This window comes from Echeneis naucrates, chromosome 21, assembly GCF_900963305.1.
Source record: "Echeneis naucrates chromosome 21, fEcheNa1.1, whole genome shotgun sequence".
Classification (NCBI taxonomy): domain Eukaryota; kingdom Metazoa; phylum Chordata; class Actinopteri; order Carangiformes; family Echeneidae; genus Echeneis; species Echeneis naucrates.
In genome coordinates, this window is record NC_042531.1 from 9,827,801 (window position 1) to 9,843,528 (window position 15,728).

General features: G+C 43.6%; 1 protein-coding gene across 1 annotated transcript in view; it reads left to right on the plus strand.

Moving 5' to 3' along the window:
- Positions 1-15,728, plus strand: part of anos1 (anosmin 1) — a 37,653-nt gene that overhangs the window by 18,300 nt on the left and 3,625 nt on the right. The window contains exons 3-10 of the mRNA XM_029530385.1: positions 1,277-1,339; positions 1,671-1,893; positions 5,766-5,950; positions 6,269-6,398; positions 8,580-8,785; positions 10,399-10,543; positions 11,808-11,954; positions 14,546-14,634. Of these exons, the coding sequence (XP_029386245.1) occupies positions 1,277-1,339; positions 1,671-1,893; positions 5,766-5,950; positions 6,269-6,398; positions 8,580-8,785; positions 10,399-10,543; positions 11,808-11,954; positions 14,546-14,634 (1,188 nt within the window). The remainder of the gene's footprint in view (positions 1-1,276; positions 1,340-1,670; positions 1,894-5,765; positions 5,951-6,268; positions 6,399-8,579; positions 8,786-10,398; positions 10,544-11,807; positions 11,955-14,545; positions 14,635-15,728) is intronic.

Sequence of the window (15,728 nt, forward strand, 5' to 3'; positions counted from 1 at the left end):
ATTAAAGAGCCATAAATACAACTCAGGCCCCTTGACTTGACTGAGATGTTTCTTACATCATCTTTATGTTAAATGCACACTACAGTAGGTGCCCTCAGTCAACCGCTTGTCTACACTGCCTCTTACGCAACTTGAAATTTCTTCAAGTGATTGAATCACTTATTGTTGACAAAATTGGACCTCTCAGCTGATGGCAGATCTCCACATCTCTACTCTAACATATCTCCCCACACTTGTCAGTGACCGAAGCATTGGACCGTCCCGGATGATGAATGTAGGTGAATATGTTGACAGTGATCTGCTGCGACTTGTCTCAGTGCTGTAGCCGGTGCAGGAGTCCAAATTAAATGGGGTTGAATGAGTGACTTTGGCAGGTCTCTGGTTGGTGTGGTTTTGGGGCTGCTCCCAGTGCAGCACAGAAGCAGCCTGGCAGTGGTTTGTCTGTTTTGACTGAACATGCTCTTCTCGTTCACACTAGCTCTCAGAGGCCAGTAACAGGAGCATATAAGACCCCAGCTCATTTCAGTCCCATCTGAATGCATTCCCTTTCCCGCGGCAGCATCTGCCTAATTCTGTTGGACATACATGGAGCGTTGTGTTATATTGCGTTTGTTTTTATTGAATTTGATTCATTCAGGGTGAATCGTTGTATTTACAGCAATGGGAGTCTGACTAGATTAGTAAACTTTCATTTAAAATTTTTATCATCCCATTATGTTTGGCAAAATGAGTTTGAGCTATGCTCGGGCTGAGGCTTTTCTTTTATCCCATCCCTATGCCAGACATTCAGCAAATTTGTTCCATGTGTTTAAAAAGAAGGGAATCCCAAGAACATTAAACCAAGTGTATCATTTATTAAGCACTCTCTGTTCAGTGTAGCACAGAGAAGGGCGTTTAGTGCCAGTGCCAGAGAGTATCAGCACCAGACATGAGCAGAAGTGGCAGAATGAGAATGAAGGATAGAAAGAAGAAGTGAAATCTGTCGGGGCCCACACCAAACAAAACCCTGAGCATCAGTAGAGTTGTAGACAGCAAAGGTACGTCTGTCTGCTCATAAAAGACAACCTCGATGCCTCATGTTTGCTTTTGTACAGAATTGTTTAGTGGGGCACCTGTAACAAAAAAAGGTGGACAATTTGATGTGAACATGCAGGGGAAGTGGTTGAACGAGATGCCTGGCAGCCAGCATTAGAGCGCAAAGAGCACCATCTCCATAGCCGTGGCTCTTTGATGTGGCTGCTTCTTTGAAGAACTGACACCCTTCTCCTTTTCACAGTGCCTGGAGCCATGCAAGGAATCCTGGGACCTGAAGGAAAACCAGTGTCAGGATTTATGTGAGGTATGTCACTACCACAAATACTATGGTTGCCTCAGATTATACGAGCATTTCAGTTTTTCAGACTCGGTGCCACTGGCACTCCTCTATAAGAGGAAAGCTTGAAAAGAGTGTGAAGAAACCCTTGTTGCCCCTCCATAATGACCCTCCCCATGAGGCTGTTTAATGTGCTCACCGTTCCAGTGACTCATAAGCTGAAATGTAAACAGGACAATCCCTGTTAGATCACAGAGCTGCCTGTTTACAGCCACGCAGGTTGGTCTTTAAAAAATTATCTGACATGTATTTTTCCTCTCCTCTTCCTCCTTCTTCTCAATCTCTCCAAAATCCTTAGCCCCTCTTTCCCAAGAAGCACTATGAGTGTCTGACGAGTTGTGAGTTCCTGAAATCGGTGGAGGGAGTGAAGCAGGGCGACTGTCCTGCCCCAGAGAAGGCCAGTGGCTTTGCAGCCGCCTGCGTGGAGAGTTGTGAGGAGGATGGAGAGTGCTCAGCTGTGAAAAAGTGCTGCTCCAATGGCTGTGGCCACACCTGTCAACTGCCCAAAAACCTCTACAAAGGTAACAGCTAAAAAATCTAAATTCTATTGTATTACAGTACAACAATTCTGCCCCAGCAAAGAATCAAGTCCTGGTTGAGTTACAGATACCCGAAAAGTTTGGCTTAATGATGACAAAATCAAACATTGAGCAGCTACTTTGTAAGATGTAAAATTGAACTGAATGCTTGTAAAGTGATGCAGAGCAAACAATACACAAAAACTGATATTAACATGACAAGATTAAAATATGGGTTCCTGTACTGTGGAGATGGCAGTCGTCCACTTCCTCGATAACCTGCCACACAGGGAGGCAAACACTGAATTAATACCTCACAGAAAATGGTGGCTAGCTTTATGAACATCTGTTGGACCATTTCAATAAATTCGGTATGAGCCATACACATCCCTCTTACAGTTGAGTTAAATTTGGTTGTACAGTCTGACAACCCCAGGACTGTCCCACTGGCAGCAAAGCGCAGAAAAAGAGAGGGAAGCCCGAAGACACAAAATGTGAGATATTTTAGAGCTTCCCATGCCAACAGACTCTGAAGCACAAATTGCGTAAATGTGTGGGAACCTCATCTCTGTATTTAATTATACTGTTTCTGAAGGGGATTGGATTAACACAGTTCATTGGCTGAATCCTGGATGCTCCCTCCAACTCTTATTTTTCCTGTTAGTTACTGACATTTTATATCTGGTAATGGTCCAACACCAACGTCATATTTTTAATGCGATTAAAAATATGATTGATTGCATAATTTTCGTAAATAGTGTTGAACCAATTAATCCCTCTCTGTCAAGCATTCATTTTAATTCTCAGTGACGTACGCTGCAGATTACCTTACACAATTTTTTGACAACTTGCTCACAATCATAAATCTGAATTTCATTTCTTTGTATTGTACGTCACCCACACATTCCTCATGCCATTTGTGTTTTCGTTGGGAATATATCCTCTGTCTTGAATTTTCTGTATAAACTTGAGGGTTTTGCACACACAGATGTACCCAAGAATCTTTGCTCCAGTAAAACAGCTTAATAGGGTTGCCCAAGGCGTCCGAGTCATTATGTGAGAGAACCAAGTTCCCCTGAACTCGGAGATGGGAGCTGGAACTACATTATATACACTATCAGCACACAATTGTCAGCAGCCTGGGGCCATAACAAAGTTGAGGCGATTCTGAAGTGAAAGCAGCGAGTTTAAATCAAGCTTTGAACTACTACAGTGATAAACTTTAGCTTGCATATGCTTTGAATCACACTGCAGTCAATCTGAGTGCGTTTCGCTGTGCGTACTGTATTTGCTAGTGAGATGTAACGAGCATGTGATTTGTAAGTATGAGTTTGCGCGCACACACACACACACACACACACACAGAAGGGCATTCTGTGGAGTATTTATATTTGATTTGGAAAAATCCTGAGGGGCGTCACGGTGGATGTCATGCTCTGAAGGTGAACAGCACATTAATCGAGGGAGAAGATGAAAGCGAGCCGAACCTTGAAAATTTCAGTGCAGCGACCCAGTCAATGAAAAGTATTCACTGTATTGTGAGACCTTCACATCAAAGCACCCGCCTTCCTGCCCGCCCAATTCAATCCAAGCCGTGAGCTCACGACTGGTCGCCATCAGCACCACGTTTACGCTTTTGGTGAAAGTCCGGATGGAATTCCTGTGTTGGCCCTCGGTGTTAAAGGTCTAATTAGTTGCTCATGGTTTGAAGAGCGTAATTGTTTCTATGTGTGCACAAGTGTGTATGTAGCCTTCACTACGATGAGCCATGATCCTGGAAGCCATTAGCAAACACAAGTGAGGAGAAATGGAGCGTTTCCCCGACTGAGATCACTCTCAGATGTGTGTGTGTTTGTGTGCGTGATCAGGTTAGGGTCCCCAGCCTGTGTGTGTATTCTCTGACAGAGAAAAACAGGAGTACTGTTGTTGTGTTTATGCTTGTGTGTGTGTTTTGTTTTTTTGTTTTTCCCTCAATCAACAGATCTGAAGCAGCTACACATCATCCATGGCTCTATGCGAAAGTGTGCCAAAGATAAAATGCATTGTGCAGTAGGGGGTTCATTAGGCTTTCATATGTCTTTTCATTTTAGAGCTCTTTCGAAATATTCTCATGTTCTCCATTATCAATCTCCATTCCTTGGACGACAGCATCCCATATGTGACACAACTGAACATCTTAAGATAGCTAAAGCAAAAAATATGTGAAATATGTTGATGTCAATATGTAATTAATCTCAGCCACAGTCATATTTACACTGTCACAACAAATCTGTCAGGTAATCAGTCTGTCAGCCATCCTCAGTTTACAATAAGCCCTCGTGCTACAGGCACTATTTGTCGTGTTTTCCTCAACCCCAATAATTAAAGCGGTGATTATGACAGTATGTGCGTGAGTACCAAGAATTATATTCCTGGAATGTAATTGTTGGCATGATTAACACATGAATGGACATCGCTCTCTTGATCGTTCTAAAGCAGCAGTTACATCATGGCTTTGGAGTAAGTGTGTGACCATTGAAAAATGAACACTGTATGATTCTTGGACCAAAACTGACCCAAAAGCTATCTTTGGAAGGAGCAAGCTCAGAGAAAGTGTTTGTTCCCCTCCAACTTATTGCGGAAGAGTGAGGTTTTATTTTTGTGAATGTGTGTGATTTGTGTTTTGCACAAGTACTTGTATGACTTTGCGGGAAGATGAGTTAAGACAGAAGGAAAAGAAGAATGCTGTGGTTACTTCAGTGCTCAGTATCGCAAAGGAAATGTGACACGTTTTGTTCTCACGCACACACTTGCACTAACACGCAGACACACACACACTATCAGCTGTGGAGCTGTGAAACCACAGGACAATGACCCCCAGCTGTTAGCATGCAGAAAGCTGTTATCGGTGGACAAAACAAACTACCAACTCTGTGTGTGTGTGTGTGTGTGTGTGTGTGTGTGTGTGTGTGTGTGGCTCAAGGACCTTGCTCCATCTTTCGCGATTTATATGCGCCATTCAATCACTTTAACATGCTGTGTATAGACTGAATAGAGCTATAAGTGCATCGAGGGCTCTGCATAAAGAGCACAGTCTTGATTACGTTGTTTACCGACATGTTGTGCAGTAGCCTTGAGTGCGTGTTGGTGCTGTTTATAAATGCGGAGCAGTCGTGGGCCGCCCAGCAGCGACAGAGGTCCGACATAATGGTCTGAAGTGCTAGGTGATTTATTGAGAACTGTGGGATGTATTCAGCCTTCTCCTGTACTTCCAAACTTGCTTTTCCAATCTCCATCTCATTATCACTGTGCCCGACGCTCAATCAACAGCTCACTACATCCCCGCTGCAATAAATTCACTTGAGAGAGTCGGTCTAACTTGGCTGAGAGTTTGTCCCAGGCCTGCACTTAATAGAGCTCTAATTTATTGCACATGGCCACATCAACTCTGTCTGAAAGACTGAGATTGCGAAGTGCAATGATGCAGATGAACTTCGGCTATATGTGTGTATGCTTGCACTTGTATATTTTTGTGTCTGAGAGAGAGAGAGAGAGAAAGAGACATTATATGTGCCATCTCACATACCTAACTGCAAACTGTGTGTATCATCACTAAGAAGCACAGCTAATAAAACAAATCACTCCGGCCAGGAAATATCACAATCTGTCACAGTACAAAGAGGATGCTGTTGACCCGCAGCATGTATTAAATCTATTGTGGTGAGGTCATGTCTCATTTTCAAATCTATATCTGTGCAGCTCTGTTGTTTATCTTTCCAGCTCCCTTTTGCTCGAGAGAGGAAAACAGCAAATTACATGTTGAAGTTCACCTATAGTGTTCCAAGCAGTGGTATTAATTCTCGTCACGCCGTTGTCTTTCTTGCTTGTACTTTTAGGAGTCCCTCTGAAGCCGAGGAAAGAGCTGGTGTTTTTGGAGCAGCTGTCAGGTCAGCTTGAAATTCGCTGGTCCTCCAAGTTCAACATATCCGTAGAACCTGTCCTGTATGTGGTGCAGCGCCGCTGGAATTATGGCATCCACCCCAGCGAGGACGACGCCACAGAGTGGCAGACAGTGGCACAGGTAGGCATCTGCACATCACCCATCCAAAACGCCCTTCGTGGAGCCCATCAAATATAGCTGCCGGCAAATGTTTTTTTTTTTATTATTTTTTTTGATCTGATTTGTATTTTAGCTTCACATGTCCCAGCATGCCACATGCTACAGCTGCGAAGGTGCTGTTGCACACGGTTGCACATTCCTCACAGTCACAGTGTCTTTGAAAGTTTGGCAAAGAGAAACACACAGATGACTGATGTGGCAGCAAACTCGCTTTGGGGCTGTGACCCTGCATGAACCCTGACCCCTGTGGTTTGCTTTGCCCCCCCATCTGTCTCTCAGACTGCAGAGGAGCGCGTCCAACTGGCCGACATCAGAGCCAGCAGATGGTACCAGTTCAGAGTTGCTGCAGTCAATGTCCACGGAACCCGCGGCTTCACTGCACCCAGCAAACACTTCCGCTCCTCCAGAGGTCTGTGGGTGTATGTACGAGTGTGTGTGGGTGTGTGTGGCCTTTGTGTGTAAGTTCCTGTTTGACACCCGCTGCCCCCCATTTGTTATGGTTAAGGCCTTTGAACAGGTGGAGCCTTTGGGAAGCATTTCCAAGCCTGATTTTTGACTTATCTGGCCATACAGACCAACTGGAATTGATTAATATGTCATCCCAGTTTTTTTTTTTTTTTTGCCAGTCCTGAAAGAAAAATCAACACTTTGTTGAAAAAAATGCTTTCTATTCAGCCACACATTGCATTTCAAACACACCTTTTTAAATCATCCACTCTTAATCAGTTCATTACCCCATTAAGCAGCAGCAAACCAATTGTGGTGGAGCCAAATATACATTCATCACTTTGAACTGACGGTGTTCATACTTAGAGGTGTTTATTTAAAACAGTATTTGGACTTTATACCTTTTGTATTCTCTTGTTAATCTGAATTGTACATAATTATTTCCACTCTGCAGTTTCCCCACGTTTACTCAGCCTGCTAAATAGAAAGTGTAATTCCTGTCGATGCCATCTAATGAGCAGTGACTGGGTGTTCTTTTTTGTGGTGCAACCAGATCTTCTTTTATGGTTTCAAAGCAGGGGTTTCCTCCGCCCCCCCCCTCTTTGCAGTCGCATAAAACGTAATATGTCTGAATTAGTCAGGATATTGCAGGTTTCAAATGAATGCAAGTGTTGTCTTGCTTTTTAGGAGGAATGATGTAACCACGGTGCACTTCAGATCTTTGCCACAGATTAGTAAACACGCTCTGATGGCCTGTGTCACAGTTTACCTCTCCTTCCATGTATTTTAAGAGCTCAATGATGCTGAATAGACATGCTGTGTTGCAGATGGCATTTATTAAAGTTGCAGGCAACTGTCGTGTGGTTCCCAGGCCTTACAGGCTTGTGAATACAATATTGTGATGAGATTGCATCTAATTCAGATCAGATACATTGTGCTTGTTGGACAGAACTGTGCGCTCGCCCGTTCATATATATCAAAATAAGATGTTTCAGGGAACTGCTTTGATTTCAGGGTTTATAATATAAAACCTTGTCTGCATTGAGTTTTTTTTTTTTTTCACCCATAAGACATTCAGGTAGAGTTAAACGATAGATAAAGTTGTTTGCAGCTGGCAGACATCCTAAGTACTCTGAGAAATACTAAAAATCTGTGTTTAGTGTTTTTGTGGTGGTAGCGTGTGGATGTTTTGGCCTCTCATGTCAGCCCTTCGTCATACATTTGCCCCCCAGCGTTCTGGATGGTCATCAGACAGATCTAGACAGCAGGTGGGAAAAGCATATTGCTTCAGGGATTGAAACGGATCTCCAATCAGTGCCAGAACATTACTAGATTGATGGGAGCTGTCATGGACTTGATGAGCTGGCTGGCGTGTCATGGAGTTGTTGTTTACATAGTACGGCCGCATCATCTGATTGCAATTTTGTACTACTATACTTTGTAAGGGAAATTTGTAAGAGCCGACTGCTTATTTATCTTGCGCGTCCAACATCGGCTGGTATGGAGAAACGATGTGACCGATTGTGTTTTTGAACCGGATTAAATGCGTTACAGGTGGGAGAGGACAGCGGGGGGAGAGAGCCAACGGAGTTGTGGCGTGAATCATTTTCTCATTACAGGGCTATTCCCTCTGGTCTGGCCCCGTGTCTCCTCCTGCACCAGGCTTATATCAGCGCCCGGTGGCAGGCTGGGTCACAGCACACGAGCAGATTTACCCTGGACACACACGCAGACAGACAGTTAAAGTTAAAATACAGGAATACTGAGTGTGGAGCCAAAGTGAGCAGCATGTGTTTGTTAACCCTTGACCTGTGCTCATGGTCCTGCTGAACACTGTCATAGATGTGACATGACACCTGTCATAACATCTCATGGCAGTTTGGTGGTGGTAGACTAATTACTTTACACAGTGCCACAGTGCCCCCCCCCTTCCTCAGCTGGAATTCAAACGGTCAAATGGTGAAAGGTATCTTATACTGTGCCTGAAATGATACTTAAAAGGAAACTACTGTGGTCCAAAATTTGTCATATACACAAACAAGAAGGTCTCTTTTTTCCAACCTTAAATATCTACAGATGTGATCAAATCAATCAAAAAAATTACTCTGACAGTGTTGTTTTCTTCTTGCTGGTACATCTTCAGATCCGTCCGCCCCTCCCACGCCAACCAGCTTGCAAATCACCAACGTGACGCTGGGCGATGAAGGCCTGGTGACAGCTCGTCTCAACTGGACCCTGCCAGAAGAACCAGATATCCCCATACATCACTACAAAGTATTCTGGAGCTGGACCGTATCCACCAAGTCCATGGTGCCATCCAAGAAAAAAAGGAGAAAGACCACCAATGGGGTAATCCTCTCACCCTGTTAGCAATGCATTCCCTCTCTGCCTCCTAGTTTTCTTCTCTCTCAGAGTTTGCTTCAGGATTATCTCAGAATCTTCTTCTCCGGTCTCAACACATCACTGTAAATGTTCGGAAAGGCATGAAACATGGAATAGGAGTTTCATTTATATGCAAAGTTATCAATCACACGTAGATTGGTGCAATGTGTTCTTCATTGTTTTGATTCCTCATGCTGATGAAAGAAGCCTTAAACGCACTACTTAGCTTTGAAAGAAACCACATTAAGTGTGATAAATATCCCCATTTAAAGTGATAAATCATGATTTCAAGGTCTGTGTTTCTTAAATGTCTCAATTTGTTTACTTTGTTGTTGTTTTTTTTAAAACAGATTCTTTGATTGTGTAATTCAGCTATATTTGAAGTAGGATATGAATTTATTTACTTTCTTATTTTAACACAGAGCGCAGAAGCTTCGAAGTGAAGCGGTTGTGTAACTATACTCCAAACCTGTTATTATCTTTTACATGATGCATTATATTTAAACCAAGGGGAGACTCAGTAAAACAGGACAAACAGCTAAAAACATCCAAGGAATATTTCCTTCTTCTCGGGTCTTATTGTTAAAGCCCTCATTACTTCTTGGATCAGTTTAGTTTGCATGCTGGAACATTTCCCAAATATTTTCTCTGGCCGGAAAGAAGAGGCTTTAAGGCCCTTTGTCTGGGATGTCACACAGACTAAGCCCCCCACTTGTGATCACCTAGAAAGGATAAATATAATTTGGTTACCAAAGTTCAAAAAAACAGGAAAGCTAAGAGCTTACAAAGTTCAACTTCCTGACTTGGACGGCTCAGAAACCCGCAGAAAAACATTTTGATAGTATTGTTTTTTGTTTCTCTGTAAAAATTACACAATGATTACACAATGCAAACAGAATTGGACCTTACAGCGAAATCATATGAGAGATGATTCACTCTCAACTTAAATGAAAGACTACACGTGGCTAAATGAATTAGCAGGTCAAAAGTGAGCCTTTTACACAGTATAATCAGTAACATGGAGCCTGATTGCAAATATCTGTGACTAGCCTTTCATTATCACAGTGCAGAAAGACAGATTGTCTAGACAGTTGGCACACACCTCTATAGTGTTCTCCTGAATTAGCTTTTGAAATGCAGAGCAGATGTGGCACGGAGGAGATAGTGGTGGGAGACACCAGACACCTATTGACACATGTACTACTGGTTTCCACTTTTGCACTGCGGGGCTTTGAAAGCAGCCTGCTGGTAGAGGAATGTCAAAACACAGTCAATAACAAGAACTCATGAAGCTCACGCTGATGGTGGAATGCTGCAAGTCAAACACAGTGAGGAAGCCCTGGGAGGCTCTGATAACATGGCTCCCTCACCGGGCCCTGAAGGCTATCTCTTCGCCGTGGTGCCTTCCCCAGCTTGCCATGTGTTCTCAATAAGCAAGGCTTTCCCACAAGCCCCAGTTGGCCTGGGGTTTGTTGAGCTGGAACGATGGCTGGGACGGCGATGGGGGTTTTGAAAGGAGGCTCAAGTGACAGTGTGGTAACGTACAAATGCCAACATGGTAATGCTTTCTCTTGTCGCAGGCTCAGAGCTGGGTGGAGCTGGAGGGGCTTCAACAAAACACCAGTTACACCGTGGAGCTGCAGGCTGTCACATACTGGGGACAGGTGCGACTGAAGAGCGCCAAGGCTTCTGTCCACTTCAGCACCAGCCAGAATAATGAATCAGGTAAACACTGGCTAATATTTTATGTACGTTCAGCTGTCAAGATTTGCTTATTTAGGCACCTTAGTGGCGCGGCTTTGGGGACGGCAGTGTCTGCTGATTTGTTCAATTATTTGCTCCAAACTGAAACTATTGGATATATTTCCTTGCCATTTGCGGTCCCAGAAGATGATTTCCTAAAGACTGTGGTGATCCCCTGACTTTGCCTGTAGCGTCATCATGAAATCGATATTTCTGGTTTTCAAGGAAAAGGGCTCAGTATCTATGGATTGTTATGATTTTTGGGACTTTGTCCCTGATTTCCCGTTTTTATGTAAGAAAAAAAAATTCTGTTTCTTCGTTTATGAACATATGTCTGCAATGCTCCCATCAGGCCTCGCTTTATTTATTGTTTAGTGCAATTGACCAAGTGCCAGGATATCAACACCCTTAGCTAAGAAAGGAAATATTAAACAAAACAAAAAAGACAAAAAAAAAAATGAAAAGCATAATAGCATTGTGATTGCATGCTGAAATTAGCAGGTAGCTCAAAGACTCAGATTCAGATCAGAAAGCAAAGCTGAAGAGCCACAGAGCTGTCATGGCTGTAGATGCTTACTCGTATTACACTAAATAAGTACATGTCACATGGTGAATAAAATTAGCAAAACACATTTGTGTTGATTTAAGCTGCGCTCAGAAACTAATGCAGATCAGGACAGTCTACGTGGCAGCCAAGCAAGCATGATAGTTGCAATCAGGACTCAAAGACAGGGTCATGCCCTTCCTGAAATCAAACTAAAACCTGGATGGAGCTACACATTTGTGATTGCAGATCCACACGGGTTTGGCTGAACCAACTGAGCAAATTCCAATTTTCTTTGTTTTTGTTGAGAGATGGATTTTGTTAAATTACTGAGTCTTCAGGCAAACAATCACCATGAGAGTTGCAAAAAGCACGAATGGCCAAAATACACTGACAACACAACTGCATTCATTCGGAGGTCCTGCGTGTTCAGGAAGCACAGACCAAGCCTCAGTGCTCTGAGTGTGTACATTTTTAGAATGTGTCGCTCCAGAGGGAATTGAACCTCTAACCTTGGCAGTGTTCACGCTGTGTGTACCCATCAAATTACACCAGATCTATGCATAAAGAACGTGTTGTAACTGCTGTGGTTTCACAAAGAAATAATTGTGTGTTTTTGTTACCATGCTGGAGAGTTTGCCACAACACAGTCACTGCTGTGTCTTAGCTACAGAGGCAAACATTTTCCTTTTCTCTTCACAGTCAAATCGCTACTCAAGTCAAAGAAGGAGGAGATATCCCCTCTTGGGTCGACCCTGGCCAAACGCCCCTCTGGCCCTTTGGAGGTAGGCACGCCCTTCTACCAGGATGGCCAGCTGCAAGTCCGTGTCTACTGGAAGAACCGCGGAGGTATTCACTCAACTGGATTGATTTATGGCTTTGCTTGAACCTAATTAGCACATCGTTATGCCCATCAATCACAATGACACACGTAACCCGTGATCAAGTGTTATGACTGATCCTTAGTTACTCAAACAATGAAAGATTCCTTTCATGTATCTGTATCAAAGGGTCCAAATCTTTACATGAAACAATGTGCCTTTGTGAGAGTTGGAAATGTGGCTGCCCTGCAAAGTAGTGCAAAGCTGCACGCGGGCCGGTCGAGCTGAGCCACCGTTTAGTAAAGAACAATAAACACACGGAGTCAGAGGCGTGCAATGGGGTTTATTGACAGCTGTATTTAATAGATCCTCGCCCTTGCATTAGTGTTGCAGCAGCCCATTTTGTTTTACAAGACCTGATGTCATGAGGAGCAGAAATGGTAGCGGGTTGCAGCACCGCAAGGGGTTAAAGCCTATAGGAATGCCTGTCCCAGCGGCGTCCATTCCCCAACCCTTCTGTTAATACCAGAGTGGAAATATGGAAACCTTGAAAGCCATGCTCTCAGGGTAACCTGTCAAGTCCCATTCACTGGTCTATGTTATGTTACTAATATATGTCATCACCCAAGCCAAACTCCACATCTTAGAGTCAAGAATGCAAACCCTGGCTGAAGCAGAGGCCTGGTGAGACACCAACTGCTGAATCAGAGTGAGGGAGACGAGGGGGGAAGATAGAGTTGGCCCGGAGCTGTTTGTAAGGTTGGCGTGGACTCGGAGAGCTGAGTGATGCTGACGGGGGGGACGAGCATGGCTTGGGAATTACAGCGCTGCAGAGTCAATTCCGGTCCACAGTCCTTTGCGTTCTTATTTTGATCTGTGTTCGTGTCGCTGCCGCTGCCGCTCATTAGCATGAGGGGTCACCGCTTTGGCATTCCTATTGTAAACACCGACGCAGACGTACGGCCTGCATGTCTGGTTTGTGTGACAGAAAAAGGGTCATTGTTTCTGTGATCCAGAGCAGCTCGTCCTCTGGGCTCTCTCTGGCTGATGAAGGCAAAGCTTACTCTTCACCAGCTTAGATAATATATCGCTGCCTGCCCAGCACCCAGACAGCAGACAGGTTCAGCAGGGGCGGCGCTTCCAAGGCTCGCATCCAGCTGTGATTTATTGAACATTGTTGAGGTTCTGTTCTTTGCTTCAATCTCATGTCTTGTTTCTTGTTTTACATACCACTTCCCTCCAAGTCGGACCCAGCTAAGCGTATCTTGTTTATTTTTTACCCGATTTCCCGGTTCCCTGTAATTCTTCTCTTCTGCTTCCAAAAAGCTCAGGGGCTCCAAGTGCCAGATCAGTGTCTAAGCCTTCAAAGGCCCCCTTTTATCTCCCCACTACAACGCAGGCCGCCAAGGGGCGAACATCGCATAACTCAATTATTTATCAAGAAGTAGTTCACATATTCAAGCGACACACTTGAATCAATAATAAATGTATAAATATAAGATCAGAGTGACAGGCAGATAAACACTGCTGATGAGTTTATATGGAGCTACTGTGTAGGAAAATTTGTGCAGCAAATGCTGCTGCTAGATTCTGCGAAAGAGGCGGTGTGTCCCAGCATGACCAGGGCTTCTGATCCACTGTTTAGAATAAAAGTCCTTTAAGTGGAAGCAGACAAGTTTTGCTCGGAAACCAAAACCTCCAGAAACACAAAGAAAGGTTCACAAAGCAGGGAAATCGTTTTAATAAGTTAATGTAAAGATAAAGAAGGAAGCACTTTCAAGTTCCTCTTTATTTTCAGCAACATATGTTTACGTGATTGTCCATAATAGTCACCAGAGTGTTATAATGTGAGATACACATCACTTAATCATTTCAGTCCATCAGATTGTCATTTGATACCAGTTTAATATTTGGTGGCTCCGGTGGAGGAACACAACTGTAGTTAGGTGGAGGCTTTGAAGGCTTCATTTCAGAGGGAGAGGTGCATATATTTGATAAATGTAGTTTCATCGCAATCGTTTGGCATAACAATGTACTTATCAGGTCTAATGGGAGTTTGTTTCCCAAGGACATGCTGATGTGTGTAGGAGAAGCTTGTGATTCATTTTGCTTTCTCTTACATAACCTGACACGACAGACAGGATCCACGGGTATGAATTCTAACTACCCAACAGTGTCTGCTCTAACTGAAGTCAGCTCTGCTTTGACGTGCTCAATATATAGTAATTATTCAGGAATCATAATTTGGGTTGGAGCTAACAATTGTTTTGTTTTTTGTTTTTGTTTTTTTTTTTATTCAGTGATTATTTATGTGAAATCTGACACAGTGGAGCCACCTTGTTTCATACCAGAGCTGATCAAATGTAAAAGTACTGATGCTTTGTCTGTTGATATGCTTATTGTTCTCGTTCTCGATCCAATATTAAAATAATAGAAAATCCGACTGGGGTCATTCTGCTGCCTGAGAACATCTATTTAGTACTTGAGTAAATTTTGCACATGCCTTCCCTTCAGTTAAATGTTGAAGTAAGAGTATTTTTACATTTAAGAAATATTACAAAATGCAATAATTTTCATTTTTTTCTTTGGCCTTCACTCTTTTCATCCTCCTGGTTTTAGATCCTGCAGTGAGCCGCTACCATGTCCAGTGGATGCCCGAGTACTGCAGCCACAACGAGACCCGAGGACCGGAAAAATCCGTCACACAGGTAAGTTCTCCAGCAACACACCTGCACCTGCTCCAGCACACCTTCAAACCGAAGGCTGAGTCACAGAGTGCACAGACTTGAGGCTTGATCAGCAGCTTGGTGCAATGCAAAGCACGTGCCTCAGCTTTTGTCTGATGCTTATAAAGGACAGCTCCTTGAAAGAAAAAAACACATTTTCTGAGTGAGCCCCAAGTTCTGTTGTGTTGGATTTACACTGAGCAAAATGCCTGCTGTTGTTTTGAATATTATGAGTCAGCTGTGTGGTCAGGCATGTGGTATTCTGGCCAATAAAATGCATTTTCTTTAAAAATGTTTCCCGGAATGGGGAATCAGTCACCCCCAATGGCTCCAGCAATGCTCCTGCATGGGGTTTCCTTTAGGTTGCAATAGGGTCTGCCTGGGTGGGGGGTGTTAACTGTTTGGGCTCAGGCTGATACAGGATGGCAGAGGCCTGGCAATCAACACATTCTTTGGGGAGCAGCACGCTGGTTGCTAGGAAATATATCCATTTTCTATAGATCGCTGGGAAGGATTCCAGGCTTTTGCTTTTATGTGAGCACAGCGGCTCATTCACTTTTAATCAAAGCTGTTTCATATCAGAGCGAATATACACGCCCTCTTTCTCAAGGGACTGCCTATTAACGTAGAGCCTCTTTCTTACCAATGCAAGATGTATATCCGCTCAGTCAGCATGATTTTTTGGGGGGGGTGGGGTTTTGTTTCGTTGAAAAGAGATGAGAAAGGGTTTTTTGTTAAGATCAATAGATAATTAAAGTTTGAATTGAGAGTAAAGTGTAAGACTGCTGTGCCGAATTCATTAACATGGATTTACAGGCCAGTTCTTTCCAACTGCACATGAATCCACTTTGTTTACTGCCTCTTTACTAAGTTTATCCTTGTTTTTGCATTTGGGAACTATTAAAAAATGAGAAAGGTGGTCTAACCCTTACCATGTGAGTACTTGGTCCATGGTCCTATAGTATGGGGCATGTTCCTGTGTGGGAATGTGATCTGCCCCAGCGCTGTGTATTTAATTATCTCTGAAGCTCCATGGGAGCTGACCTGGGTGACATGTCGAAGTCATCAGGGCTGAA